This window comes from Bacillus rossius, chromosome 5 (genome assembly GCF_032445375.1).
Source record: "Bacillus rossius redtenbacheri isolate Brsri chromosome 5, Brsri_v3, whole genome shotgun sequence".
Classification (NCBI taxonomy): domain Eukaryota; kingdom Metazoa; phylum Arthropoda; class Insecta; order Phasmatodea; family Bacillidae; genus Bacillus; species Bacillus rossius.
Window position 1 is genome coordinate 84,508,530 of NC_086333.1, and position 14,529 is coordinate 84,523,058.

At 40.8% G+C, this 14,529-nt stretch overlaps 1 protein-coding gene across 2 annotated transcripts; it reads right to left on the reverse strand.

The window, feature by feature from the left end:
* Positions 1–1,879: 1,879 nt before the first annotated feature.
* On the reverse strand, positions 1,880–13,939 carry LOC134532174 (transmembrane protein 256 homolog). Of its 2 annotated transcripts, none has more exons than XM_063368560.1 (4): positions 13,639–13,939; positions 6,928–7,090; positions 3,503–3,621; positions 1,880–3,253 (listed from the first exon to the last, which is right to left on the reverse strand). In XM_063368560.1, exons 1-4 carry the CDS (start codon positions 13,723–13,725, stop codon positions 3,110–3,112), a joined length of 513 nt encoding a protein of 170 aa, XP_063224630.1. In that variant the 5' UTR covers positions 13,726–13,939; the 3' UTR covers positions 1,880–3,109. The 2 variants fall into 2 exon arrangements, with proteins under 2 accessions (XP_063224630.1, XP_063224628.1); XM_063368558.1 differs by having other exon boundaries at positions 3,503–3,652; positions 13,639–13,922.
* Between the last annotated feature and the right edge of the window lie 590 nt (positions 13,940–14,529).

The window sequence follows — 14,529 nt, forward strand, 5'->3', positions numbered from 1 at the left end:
TCATATACAGGACTGGAGGAAAAACTTGTTTGTTTATGATCAATGTGTAGTGAAATAAAAAAGTTATTTTGAAAGGTAAGAATTTGTTGCATGTGATTGTTAGGCAATTTACCAATTTATTATGTTATATTCTTTGTAACATATTGATTTCTATCATTCATTACCAGGTTGATAATGGCACTTTCCTGCAGTAAACAAAACATGTGCAGTCAGTAGCCACTTTACATTCATGATGCTTATTAAACAGCAAGAGAATGTACAGAATAAAGTAAAACTTTATAGTACCATTCTTTTTTTTTTAATATTTTCTCTATATCAGAGGTTCCCAATTTTTTTTTGGCCAGGTAACCTTATGATTGACTTTTCTTTTGGCGGAACCCCAACTCTTCAAAGAAAATTATTTGACAATAATTGTGCCTGCTTTATACGACATTTGTCCTGACACGGAACCCCAGGTTCCGCGGAACACCTTATGGTGCACTGTATTATGCTGCCTTCAATTCACCACACGCATGGATTAAACCATTTATTGGTAGGGACTTGCATTAAACGTTTCACAATTGTTTATAAATTTCAGTGTTTATTGGTCAGAAACGTAAATGTGTAACTTTTTATACAGGATATCAACTTCAAATATATCTCATTGATTTTTATGATTTGTAACTGGAAAAAAAATGCTAAACTATGACAATTGACCACATACATACATACATACTGACGTCAGCCGGGGCTACGCCCCATGAGCCTAGTCAGTCTCCGTTTCCTCAACATCCCCCTCCCCTTCCCTGGCATTTGTACCGCCATGTACGTAGTCGTGTGTTTGAATTGCACGCCACGAACTACCACAAGAGGGCGCTTAGAAGCAGTGCGGCGACCCCTAAAATTGCTACGTTTTAATATTATTTGTAAACCTTTTTGTTGTTTTCATTCGTCTTTGCCCCAGTGTTGTGCAGTTTACTTGTGTTTTCTTTAATTTAAATATGTTACTTGAAAGAACCACAGACGTTGCCCGGGCGGACCCGAACAGGCACGGACTTGAACGAGAGTAGGAATGTTTTTATATAAATTATCATTAAATAAGTAAATATTAACGAACTTTAATTAGCCAGTAATTTTTATATATTTTTTAATGTTAATCTGTAATTTATTTAACTTTCGCCGGGGCACGGAATCATAGGATGTAATAACGGTAATTGTGTTGGCGCGGAGGCGCCATGTTGGTCGAGACGAGCAGAGCTCTCGCCCCAGTCCATCTTCATCACTGACCGAGAGCAGACGCGCCAGCACCCCGGGGACCTCAACCATTGTGCATCACTGACCAAGTAATTCTGTATCGTTAATTCTTTCTAAATCTCTTTCGTTCGTTATCCTCGGGGCAGCTCTCGGTCAGCGGACTGCATAATTAATTAATTGTCTCAGTCGAGTTTTTTAACCATCGTGTAATAAGTATACTTTGTAGCATGGCCACGTGTGTGGACCATGCCTTCACCTAAGTCGATTCGTGCCTCAGGCTTTTTAACCGTGTAACGTGTAACGGACGTGGAGATAACGTGTTAGTGAAATTAAATCTGGGAATAAATATAAACTGAGTATTTTATTTAACCACGTGGTGAGTGAGCCTACTTAGCCTAGGAGTGTGGCGTGCCCGACGCCTAGAGCGGGCCAGGTCTGGATAGGTAGGGTAGACAGGGCTGGTAACTCGTCCCCACTTGGTCTACGTAACGCCCTGAGAGAGAGACTCCGCCGGGTCCACGTGCCCTTCCACGTGGTGGCGCCCATGTTTAACGTCTTAAAATCGCCGGGAACGTGCGCACAGCCCTCAATACATATTGTACATGTTAATTCCATAATTATTTGGTTTTTATAAATACAACACAAATAAATGTTTAATTAATTTATTTTCATAGCTTACATTGTTAACACGTGTGTACAATTTTCATTACCTTTATAGATAATTACTATGAAAGCACATACTGTAACCAGCATAAATAAACGTGTGCAACTGGTGTGTTTATGAACCCGCCAACTCTAGAGGTTAGTATTTCTTTTTTTCTGAAGCGCAACCTTAAGAAGCAAGACCGCACATGTATCGTGTGCTGTTCCTGAAACACACTGGACAGACGCTGCACTTTGTAACGACCCAGATTACAGCCTTCCTATTGCCATCCAGTAATAATAATTTGTTATAAATTTTTATGTCAAATTTCAGGTTAGATGTAATTTTTTTTTTCCTTTTCAAAATTATTGTGAACGTAATTCTCCGGGTTTATTGTTTTTATTTTTAAAATTCATAAGTTTTTTGTTTGTAGTTTTTTTTTTTTTTGCTGGCTTCTTTGTGTGGCAAGGCATGCTTACGTAATTCTCCTTCCTTATTTCCACGACCGAGACTTTGTTTCACACGCTAGGCGTGTGAGTTACGGTCACGGAGTGTGTGAGAGAGAGAAAATCGCTGTGTCGTGGTAACAGAAGTAAGCATTTCGTTGAGCCTCTGTTGCTATGTGCCGTGATTGGCTGAAAATTACGTCAGCGAGCCCAGGACACTGCCCGCACAAAGGGAAGGAAGGCTGTAAAATTGAGTCATTGTCCGAGCACCAGGCCGTCGATGGCTCCGTGGTTTATTTCTTTCTGGATGTACATTACAATTTTTTGTGACATGTTGGGCGAAATTAACTGTGATTTTTAAATGAATAAATAAAACAGGTAATCCATTGAACATTGAGTAATAATTTCTTCGTGACCTGCTACATAACTTGTATGTTCCACTCATCACCTAATTTTGAGCTAGCCGGAGGTGGTGAGTGGTAACAACTTGTTCGTCAGGCCTCCAGTAACAAGACAAACACACTACAAGCTTTAAAATTAACTTCTGTCCTCAATTCCTTCTCACAGTTTACATTCGCATCTATCAAACAACATCTCCAAAACATGAACATCTTGTACATCATAACTGATTATTTTATCTTACTGCCCAAATTACACCGTATTTGTTCTGATGATGTGTATGAAAGTAAACTGTTATGTTTTTTTTAACTGTGATGGTTATCGTACATGTGGATATCATGTTTCCTTGTGGTGCATTACTTCATACTGCTGTACTGATAGGAGCTGCTCACAGCACCATGGCGAGCCAGCCGAAGATGAGCGCCGTGCCGCCCCACGGAGTGAGGCCGCGCAGGTGGCTGTTGCCCGACAGGGCGTGGTAGTAGCACGTCCCGCAGAACACGGACATGCCCAGCACCAGCAGCGAGCCACTCTGCAACACGCACGCTCCGTGCTGGCCTCCCGACCCAGCGACACAACACAAACTGCCAAGCACCGACAGTTGATCCTTGCGCTGGATTGTGGTTTAGACCATGTTACTGTCACAATATCACTTTCAAACAAAAAACTACTGTGTTAATGCCGTGCCAGCTGGTAGAACTGTTACTAAAAAAAAAAAAAACTTGTGAAATCAATTTCAAATAGTATTTCTAACGCACTGAAGTTGACGAGAGAGGCTCACCAGCTTGGGCCAGCGGCACAGCGGCACTCCCAGCAGAGCCAACGAGTGCAGGAAGTGGTACCGGTTGGCCGTCTCGAATATCCTCTTCAGCTCTTCGCCCCCCTCCTTCGGGTACACGTCTGCCACACACAGCCACAGTCGGGTACACGTCTGCCACACACAGCCACAGTCAGGTACACGTCTGCCACACACAGCCACAGTCAGGTACACGTCTGCCACACACAGCCACAGTCGGGTACACGTCTGCCACACACAGCCACAGTCAGGTACACGTCTGCCACACACAGCCACAGTCAGGTACACGTCTGCCACACACAGCCACAGTCAGGTACACGTCTGCCACACACAGCCACAGTCGGGTACACGTCTGCCACACACAGCCACAGTCAGGTACACGTCTGCCACACACAGCCACAGTCAGGTACACGTCTGCCACACACAGCCACAGTCAGGTACACGTCTGCCACACACAGCCACAGTCAGGTACACGTCTGCCACACACAGCCACAGTCAGGTACACGTCTGCCACACACAGCCACAGTCGGGTACACGTCTGCCACACACAGCCACAGTCAGGTACACGTCTGCCACACACAGCCACAGTCAGGTACACGTCTGCCACACACAGCCACAGTCAGGTACACGTCTGCCACACACAGCCACAGTCGGGTACACGTCTGCCACACACAGCCACAGTCAGGTACACGTCTGCCACACACAGCCACAGTCAGGTACACGTCTGCCACACACAGCCACAGTCAGGTACACGTCTGCCACACACAGCCACAGTCAGCTTTCATTTCTTTAGCCTAGAGGGCCCACCTCTGGGCATGCATACAATGAGCATTCAGAAAAAAAAACATGTAATTATACAACTGCTCAAGATATCTGAGTGGAGTTTATTTGCAAAAAGAAATTATAACTTCGCCGAGGGCAGATTAGTAGTTGTGTTTCCGTATTTTGTTTTTAAGCTGTATCTTAAAGTTTGTGACTAATCTATAAATCAGTTCTTATGGAGGGTACACAAGGAATATTGCAATTGACTATTAAATTGATGGACATGTAAAACAGTATTGTCAAGTATTGATTGTGTGATTATAACATTTTTTAATAAAGAGAGCATCTGAGTACTACACCCAGAAAGGAAAGTCAAAATGGATTTGGAAGATTCTTAGAATTAATTATTTTAATGATTTTATTTTGTATACTTTCAAATTTATTACTATCAGTAGTATTTATGTTATTCCAGATGATTGAGCAAAATTCCAGTTTAGTTCTGATTAATGCAAAATAAGTGCAAGGATTGAATCCGAATTAATGGCAGAAAAAGTGATAAATTTCATTAGGGCAAGGATTCTACAAGCAGTAAAATAAAAAATATCTAAATGTTTATGAAAATGCAATTTAGAATCTAAAAAGATTGCAACATCTTTGATACTAGATGTTTTACAAATTTAAAAAAAATCTAATTTATAAACATTATTGACAGGATTATTTTTTCTGGTAAAAGTAATAATGTTTGTTTTTGTAGTACACCAATCCCTCACTTAGTAACCTTCAGATTAGGCGAATTCATTTTGCGCAATGTTACAGCCCCAGTCTTGAATAGCACCTCTGTAAATTTCAGCTAGCACGAAATCACCACAGGCAAAAGGCATAACACCATAAAGTCTGCTTCAACTCAGTAAACAACAGATGTGCCGTGGCATACAGTTAGCTATACGAGGGAGGAAGAGATTGCGTGTGGAGGTCTAACTACGCTATCGGCTGTTGTACAAACATCAGCTATGCCAAGTTAACTTGCACTATGGAGTGTAAAGGACCAACATCGGCATGTATGCCGCATGGCTGTTCCGTTGTCGCCCGGCCACAGACCTGGTCGTGATGAACTTCAGTCTAGAAAGTGGCAGGGAACTCGAGAGCATAATGCATCGTGTTCAAGTATTTGAGACAAAACTACAAATATTATGGCGTGCAGAATGTCATGATGGCCAAACTTATGTTGGTCACACTTAGTTTTAAGCAAGTCAACTGTGCACAAAATTGTATAAACTAAGGATTGAATCAAATGTTTATATAGGTCTGATGCTGTTGGTTGCACTAGTGGGAATATATTTGATATTAGATACTGGAACAGATATGACAAATGATTCACATGAAAAAAAAATCATGGGTCTGACAGGATTGGTGTGAACTAAGCGGTGATATATGTGAAGCACTTAAAATTTTTGAAAAATTAAAATGTTATTATCAGGATAGAAATATCAGTTTCACTGTCAGTAAGGATGGTTTGGAAAGTTTGTTAAAAGGTACGTGACGCGAGTTGAAGGTTAGGCCCAGGCGGGCAAGTCAACCACCCAACTGACGATAAGTACATAACCACTATAGGTAAAGAATATTTCCATAAACATTTTGGAAAACACAATTAAAATTTTATTTTGTAGACCAATGCTTTAGAATACGCAAAGACCAATGCTTCAGAATACACGAATTCGAATAACACGAACATTTCTGGAACACATAAGTCATGCTAAGTGAGGGATTGGTACACCTGATGCACCAGTTGCTAACCTCTATAATATTATTTTGGAAAAATAAACAGTCATTAAGTGTGTTTATTCCCTTAAATATTTCAAGATCATCCGCAAAATGAAGACCAGAAGAGTACTTAAGAACATGGGTAAAGACATTAATAAAGATGTTAAATATAAGTGGTGACAAACTACCAACCTGCAGAACACCATAACTTGCAATAAATGAAGAATTCAGAAAACTAATAGTTAACAATAATTTTTATAGTCTCAAGAATGATTTACAGTTTCAAATGCCTTTGCTAAATCGAAATAGCAAGCATCAGTCTGAACCCATTTATGACTTCAATGTAAATTGGATTTAGGAATGTAATTAAATTAGTGGATGTAAACATTTGATCTAAAACCACATTGATCACTTGCTATGTAGTTTATTACTAAGTTCAAAATTTAAATATAAATCTTTCCAATTTTTTTTTTAAAATACATTGACTAAAGAAATTGGACTATAATTAGAGACAGTTAATTTAGAGCCATTTTTGCGAATGGGAATATTTTTTTGCAATTTTACATTTGTCAGGAAAAACTTGAGATCTGAGACTCGTATTATTCATGTGTTTCAAAAAAGATCAGTTGCTTATATTTATCACAAACCAAAATAGCTAAAACTCGAGAAAAATGAATCCAAAAGACAACACAAGATAGCCATCTCCATTAGGTACCAGATAGATATCTTACAATGTCCAAGGAATTTTAAAATATGGTTTTGTTAATAGTGAAAGAGCTTATTTGTAAAAGTCAATAAATAACATGCCACTTTTTAAAATTTAGTTCTAAAAGAATAGCTATTCTCCAGGAATAGCCTCCTAGCACCCACTCCGCGAGGGCACTTACTGTGGGCTCCGTACGCTCCCAGCGCAACTGCCGATGCTCCGAAAATCCCAGCCAAACGAATGAAAGGGCTGCCAGTGAGAACGACGTTCTTCAACGCTGGCATCACTGCGGTGGTCGCAATCTCTGCTTTAGGTTTAAGGAGCGAACCTGGGACCACCTTGCCCTGCGACACACGCTCCTGCAGTGTTAGTAACACTGTCGTACGTCTCAATGTACACTCTCTTTGCACATGTCTGTGCATGGCATGAACACAGCAAGTCCTGTTACAGTTTTAAATCTGTTTTGTGGATGTAAAATGCATTGCACTGAACACTTGAAGCCATGATGGTCAAAGTTAAACATGGAGCTGATTCCACTCCGTCATGGCCCTGTTACAAAAACACCATGCTCCAACAGCTGCCAGCAAATGCTGGTCACGTGTTCGCGTATCTCTCCTTGACAATGTGCATCCATGACTTTAATTTAAATAAATCACAGAAGATAACTAAATCACTTAACAAAGTCCTAGCAATGGTTATGTTCTCGCACTTATCAATCGCGCCCGCTACTCTGCTGTGCTGTGCTGACAATTCTGAAATAAGAATGGTTCACATGACATGCTAGGAATCGAGTGACCATTCTCTGATGTCACAGTCAAGACTGTTAGCTTTCATTTCCAAGCTATAACAGGGCAGCATGGATGGAGTATGCCTACGTGTTTATTTATCTTTTGTGACGTGCTCCCATCAAACGTGTGCTCACAATGTACCAAAGCACGAACAAGCATATCTAAATCAAGTCTAAAACATAAATTGAACATTCCATAAATTTGACAATATTAATATTGATTTTTTTTTTTAAAATCACAAACAGAAGAGATTAGCAAAATCCAAGACAAATTTACTTACTTTTTTGTTTTATTAAGATGTGCTTCTGTAGCATTTTTGTTTTATGTATTATTATCATTATTATTATTATTGTTGTTGTTGTTGAATTTTCGCTGCTTTCCCCTCACCGTCCTGAGTTATACATACACATTTCTTACAAACACACGTTCATCACCCTTAACTATTCCCTTCACACATCATTCACATAATAAGCAAGTTTTTATCTCTCTCTGTTCTCCTTTTTCTGAAAACTTTTCCTGAAAAAATGCTTTGAGTTGCGGCTTCTAAGATATAAGTACAATCAATTATCAAAATAATAATGCTCAAAATATCTGGTTTTATTCACATTTAAGAATTTTAAATTCATTCATTGTTAACCCTATTTCCAAAAAGCCACAGCTTTACAATTATTCACTTTTTGGAGTTTACCCTCTTGTTTCCAAGCTTCCTTTCTCTATCCTGTGTCCCCCCTCCCCAGCTAGCCCCCTCACTACATGGTACCTCTCTGTCCACCTCCGTCTATTGATTAGATTTCCCTTCACCGACTGTCCTTCCCTGCTCCTCCCTCTAGTCTCCTGCGCCAGATACAGGGCCCAAACAGCTGCCTCATGCTCCATCAGCCCCACCAACGCAGAGTACACATTTCCTTTTACTTTCCTTCCTGTTCCCCTCAAACTCTCCCAATTAACACCATTGCCTTTCTCCCTGTTTTTACCCCATCACAGGTCGCTCTGCAAGCCACCCCCACCTGCTTCCTGTATCTTCTGCAGCTCCCAATGACAGACTCACTACGTTCCCTCTCTTACACCTAACACACAAGCCAGAAGCGCTACCGTCGGCCCGCATGGCCTTGCCTCAGCGCTGGCCGAGAGACACTTCCCCTCCTTATCCCCTCCCTCTGTGCCTGTGCACTATGTCCATTTTAGAGCTCTGTTGGAAGAGCTACCTTCTTCTTCGAACAGACTTTCACCTTGTAACACGCAGATTATTTTTAAATTTACATAAAGTTTGGCTGTTATAACACAAGAGTGGTGTGCGAAATGTGAGTGTATTTTGAATTGATCTGTTATTTCTAAATTCTCTTCGGCCCCGCTCTCATGGAAATGTCTGTTTAACTGCCTTTTTGACTTTGTCGTGACATGTTAACTTTGCTTCACTTGCTCCGGTTACGAGCAGGATTGCCTTTGTTGATGAGTTTTGTAATCTGACTCACACTTAAGTTAACTTTACCTGCTCTTTGTTTGCCGATTGCCAACAATGCCGGACGTAACTAAGGTTTGTTTAGTGGGCTGCCGAAGTGGCTGTTTGGAACGATTGGGCCTAAACCCTGTTGACTTCCTTTGCTTCGCCCATGTAAGGCTGATGTTATGTTTGTTCAATTTAGATGTGAGTTTGGAAGCCTTTGTAAGCTTATGCCTTTCCTTGATCTGTTGCATTAATTTGAGTCATTGTCTTGGAATTGAACTACACATGGGTACGGTCCAAAGGGAACATGATCAACATAACTTAAATTTGTCATTACATACTTATTTGTATGTACCTCCTTAATTCTATTCATGTTACAGATGTTAACTTATGTTTAACTTGATGTTAACTTGTGTTTAATGTTGTCAGAAGAAGTCTCGTTACTAAACTAAGGCTAATGGCAGCTATATATAATTAACTGATAGACGTTTAGTTACCTTGTTGAGCTTTTACTCAATGGCTATTTTAATGTTCAGTAAAAGAATGCTTATTGCCATGTCACGTGCTTGTTCAAACTAGTTTTCACACATCATATATTGTGGTAAAGGTTCCAGGAGCTCATGTTAACTATGTATAATGTATTGTGCACACTTCTTTGAAACATGTGTCAGATTGCTATAGGCCTACCTTGTTTTTGTGTGTTTAGTTTAAGGAAATATTGTGGCAGTTTCAACAATTACATGATGAGGAAATTGAATATGTATAAGGTACTAGGCACACACTTAACGTAACTGTATACGTTAGATGCTACTGTTTTGACTGTAATTGGAGTATTTTATATTAAACTCTATTAATTGTGATGAGTGCTCCATATTTTGGTTTGGAATTAAATATCATGGACTGTTAACTTCAGCCTGTTGCTTGAATTGAATAGACTAATATGCTCACAATTGGACTGTTCCCCAGTGGCAAGGAGTCCTCCCCCTCCCCCCCCCCCCCATCGCCTATAGCATTCTCCTCAGATCCTTTGCATCTTTCACCCCCAGCATCTCTTCATCCAACCCATCCCACTCCCTTCCTGTCCTGCCACGTAAAGCGTTCCTACCCCTTTCCATTCACCTCCAGTCCCTCTGTTTCTTCCATCCGTGATCTCTCCGCTCTTTATACCCACCTCTGTGTATCCTAGTCCCCAGCTGCTCCCTTTATCTCCTTACACAGTCTGACTAACCTTTCCACCCTTCTCCCTAGTAATGCTTCCCCCCTTCGCTTCACATCACCCACCTCGCTGCTCTACGCTGCTCCTCAGTCACTAGGCAGGGGTCCCAGATCACAGCTGCACACTCCGCCACTGGCCTGACCAATGTGGAGTGTGTCTTCTCCCTGCCCCCTGCAGCGCCCTCCTACCCTTACTCACCACCCGCTGAACCTGCTTTCCCATCCCAGGTTACTGTGCAGGGCCACACCCCTGTACTTGTACTCTCCTGCCCCTTCCACATATACACTTGCCTCGTTACCTTCCTCTTCCTCGTGAACCTAACCACCTTCGTCTTTACAACATTCAGCGACATCCCAGTCTGCCCACCACCTCATACACTACGCAATCATCCTGGCCTCCATCCCCTCTCCAATATCATTCATCGGTAAATATGTAGTTTAGCGGTATTTGCGAAAATAAATGTTAAAAATCCGAAAATACTTTTATTATATGCTCTTTAACTTCCTCTTCTCATTAAACCCGGCGGAGATCAGAAATTCCAAATACTTTAGGAGATAAAGAATTTTTTAATTTTAATAGTTGGGCGATATTTGTTAAAAAAATTTAAAAATTCCGAAAATACTTTTATTCTATGCTCTTTAATTTCCTCTTCTCATTAAACCCGGCGGAGATCAGAAATTCCAAATACTTTAGGAGATAAAGAATTTTTTAATTTTAATAGTTGGGCGATATTTGTTAAAAAAATTTAAAAATTCCGAAAATACTTTTATTCTATGCTCTTTAACTTCCTCTTTTCATTAAACCCGGCAGAGATAAGAAATTCCAAATACTTTAGGAGATAACAATTTTTTTTATTCTGATCACAATACCTGTGCATTCATGCGCCATTCAACATTGTTTCTTGTTTACAAGTATGAAATTTTTTTTCGCGACGTAGGTGAACGACTACATTATTTTCTACTAATGGCAAAGGAATTGTACCCGCCTCTAATTAAGGTGATATTTCAACGTTTCAAATTTTAATGTTTTATTTGTTATTTCGATATTATTGCGCAAGTAATAATAAAAAAAATTACGTGAGCTCCTACTGTTCATCCTTTGTCCCGGTTTGTTTGGTCAGGTCAGTTACATTATAAATACTTTAAAACTAAACAACCATTAAAATTAATTCATATTATTTTTAATGTCCGCTTAGTTTGAAAGTATTTACAATGTAGCTGACCTGACCTAATCGACCATTTTAATTAATTAGGCATTCACGAACACACAGCAAAATAAAAAAATGGCGGCGGTCGAATGATAAACACAGGTCTTGTATTGCAAAATAAGAACGGCGATATCTCCTAAAGTATTTGGAATTTCTTATCTCCGCCGGTAAAAATGAAAAGAGGAAGTTAAAGAGCATAGAATAAAAGTATTTTCGGATTTTTAACATTATTTTTTAGAAATACCGCTAAACTACATATTTACCCATTCATCATCATCGTGAACAACAAGAGCCCCAACACACACCCTTGCGAAACTCCTGACATCACTTCAGACCTCCCTTCACCCTCTGCCGTCTATCCCTCAGCAAGTCTCCTGCCCAACTAACTAACTGCCTTCTCCATTAGCCTCTTGTGAGGCACTTTATCAAATGCCTTTTCAAAGTCTATAAAAATTGCATCCATCTGCTTCCCCCGGTCCACTGCTTACACCAGATCATCCAGCAACCATGCCATCTGTGTTTCACCCAAGAAACCTCTCCTGAATCCATGCTGTCTACTGTCTACCCAACCTAGGTCACTGCAAACCACCGCACACGTACCAACCTATACTTCACGCAGTATTATTCGTTATTTGCACATTAACATCATGCACAAGAGCTTCTACTTCACAGACACAAAACACAATCTGGAGTCATCTGGCTGCTGACTCCCGCCCTTCTTTGCATAGGCCCGTTCTACAATGACATAGAATCAGAGATGGATCTCACAGAATAGTTTCTACAATAACACGCAGATGTAGTCTGGCTCACACAGATTAGCTCGGCAATGCTGAGCTCTTCTATTTACGTTACTCCGTGTAACCTGCGGTGGCACCCAAGTTTGTTTATATTATAAATAAGTTAAAAACTGTTTCAAGTACAAGCATATTGCGTTCTATTTTGACTTGTGATTTATTTTTATTAAAAATGTAAATCCTGCCAGTGCTATGGTCTTGAAGCATAATATATATTTTTAATAAATATTTTGACGTCGATCCAAGTGTCGACCCAGCTCTCACAGCCCGTTATGCCACGCCAACGCCTTCTCCTGCCCTGTGTTGTGTGTGCGACGATAGTGCTGTGCGGCTAAGGCAGGGGAGGGAAAAGAGATCCGCGCGCCAGTGGGAATTTAATGTAAATACATAAGAACCGGACGTGACTATTTATTGTAAATATTCTTTAACATTCTTTACTGTAAATAGTTTATTATATTATTTTGAAGTGTTATGTATAAGTTATGTATAAGTTTTTACGTGTTCACCGGGCGCCAAGGCCGTGGCTTCCGCCTGTGACCAATGAGCGTGTTCCGCGGGCTCGCGGAGAGGGGAGGGACGCGGGCGCTCTGTCGCGCGAGGCGGGGAAGTCGGCAGTCGGCAGCTGGGCGCGGGAGACGGCGGACGTGTCTGCGAGATCGCTCCAAGACGGTGAGAACGGGCGCTGTGTCTCGCTGTAGTTCAGGCCTTGCCGAGGGGAAGGAGTTCCACTTCCTACAGTCGTATTGTCATTCAGGCGAGTGTGTCACCTCGTCATTCGGTTGCGGTTTGCAGTTTGTCATTCTTCTCGCGTACGTGTTTCTCCGGGGGTTTGCGAGTCGCGGATTACTTTTGTGGACTGGATATTCGCCATTGCGTGTACAGTGATTTGCGGGCCCTCTCGGACACTGTGTTGTCCGGTCAGACAGTCATCTTATTACGCGAGTCATAGCGCGTTCAAGTCTTAGCAGCGTGGGTAATGCTTGTCACGAGCGGGACGTCACGTATTTTCCAATACAGTATAAGTGCGCGGAACCGGGCTTCGCCCTACAGAAACAGTCACAGGCGGAAACGCGGCAGCCCCCTGTAAAGGGTTCGATTTACCGTGTATAAAGAATCTGGAAACTGTCTTCGAGTGTGTCAATTGTTATTCTGGTGACTAAGTCCCTTGGCCACGCGGCCCGAACCCCCCTCTTCCGAACACTGAGTAGCCGGCAAAATAATATCATTCAGGGGCTAGTCGACCAGGCGACGACAATTTCGTAACCTTGAAACGCAATCTCATTGATTGCTATCAGTAAAATGTTCCGGGAAATCCGTCTCCGTTTCCGTGCCATTGTAGAACAGGCCTGAGTGATAACTCCAAGCCGGGGTTCGAACTTGCAACTTGTCATGCCTCCTTTGCTACGGTCTTACACATCCGAAAGAGTTTAAAGTCACACTTACAATTACTTTGATAGCTTCAGCTGTCCCTGTTATTACAGGATTCTTGAATAGTATGTATTCCACAGATTCTTGAAAACCCATTCTCATTTAATAGTCCAATAACAAACCATGACATAACATTTAGCAACTTGTAATTACAACCATAGATGCATAAATGCAAAGACAATAGAACTCAAGTTCTTTACTGCTGAAGATTTCGAGGCCAAAGTAAGTACCAAAATCATTTTGTATATTTGCGCATAATTTGTCAATGTTTGCTAACAAATATCATCTACTTTGGAAGTAAGAGATAAAATCTCTACGGCATGTTCTGCAACAACCAAGTACTTTTGTTTAGTTATTAATTTAAAGGAAGTAATTTGATGCATAAACTTGAAATTTCAATTCTAATACAAACATATATTTATATATAGAGAGTATAATGTTCTAAAAAAACACTGCATTGGTTTCTGTGTTCTTTTTTACAAAATAATTTATTTTTTTATATTGAAAATGTACTTATATTAAGGCAAAAATTGGAGTTACGATATTTTTTTAATCCATAATAGGTTGTATTGACAACATTATTACAGTTGTAGTGACGCCAACCGCCGGTGCTCCCTCTGGTCCGCAAAGGTCGTTATGCCACAACACTGGCTCCGAAGTGCGGCGAACACACCCGAGCGTGATCTTCACAAAGTGTGAGAAAGTGCACCGTAACGAACGCCGCAGCGACGTCAGCGCTCGGCCGGGTGTGGCAATGTGCCTAACTAATTATATATAATTGTTTGTCAAATTAAAACAACTAAATTAATAACAATTTAAAATCGGATTCATGTAAGGGAAATTATGTCTAATTGTTTTATAAGCATATATTTTGTAACTTGTCTTTAAGTCCAAAACTGGCCGGGT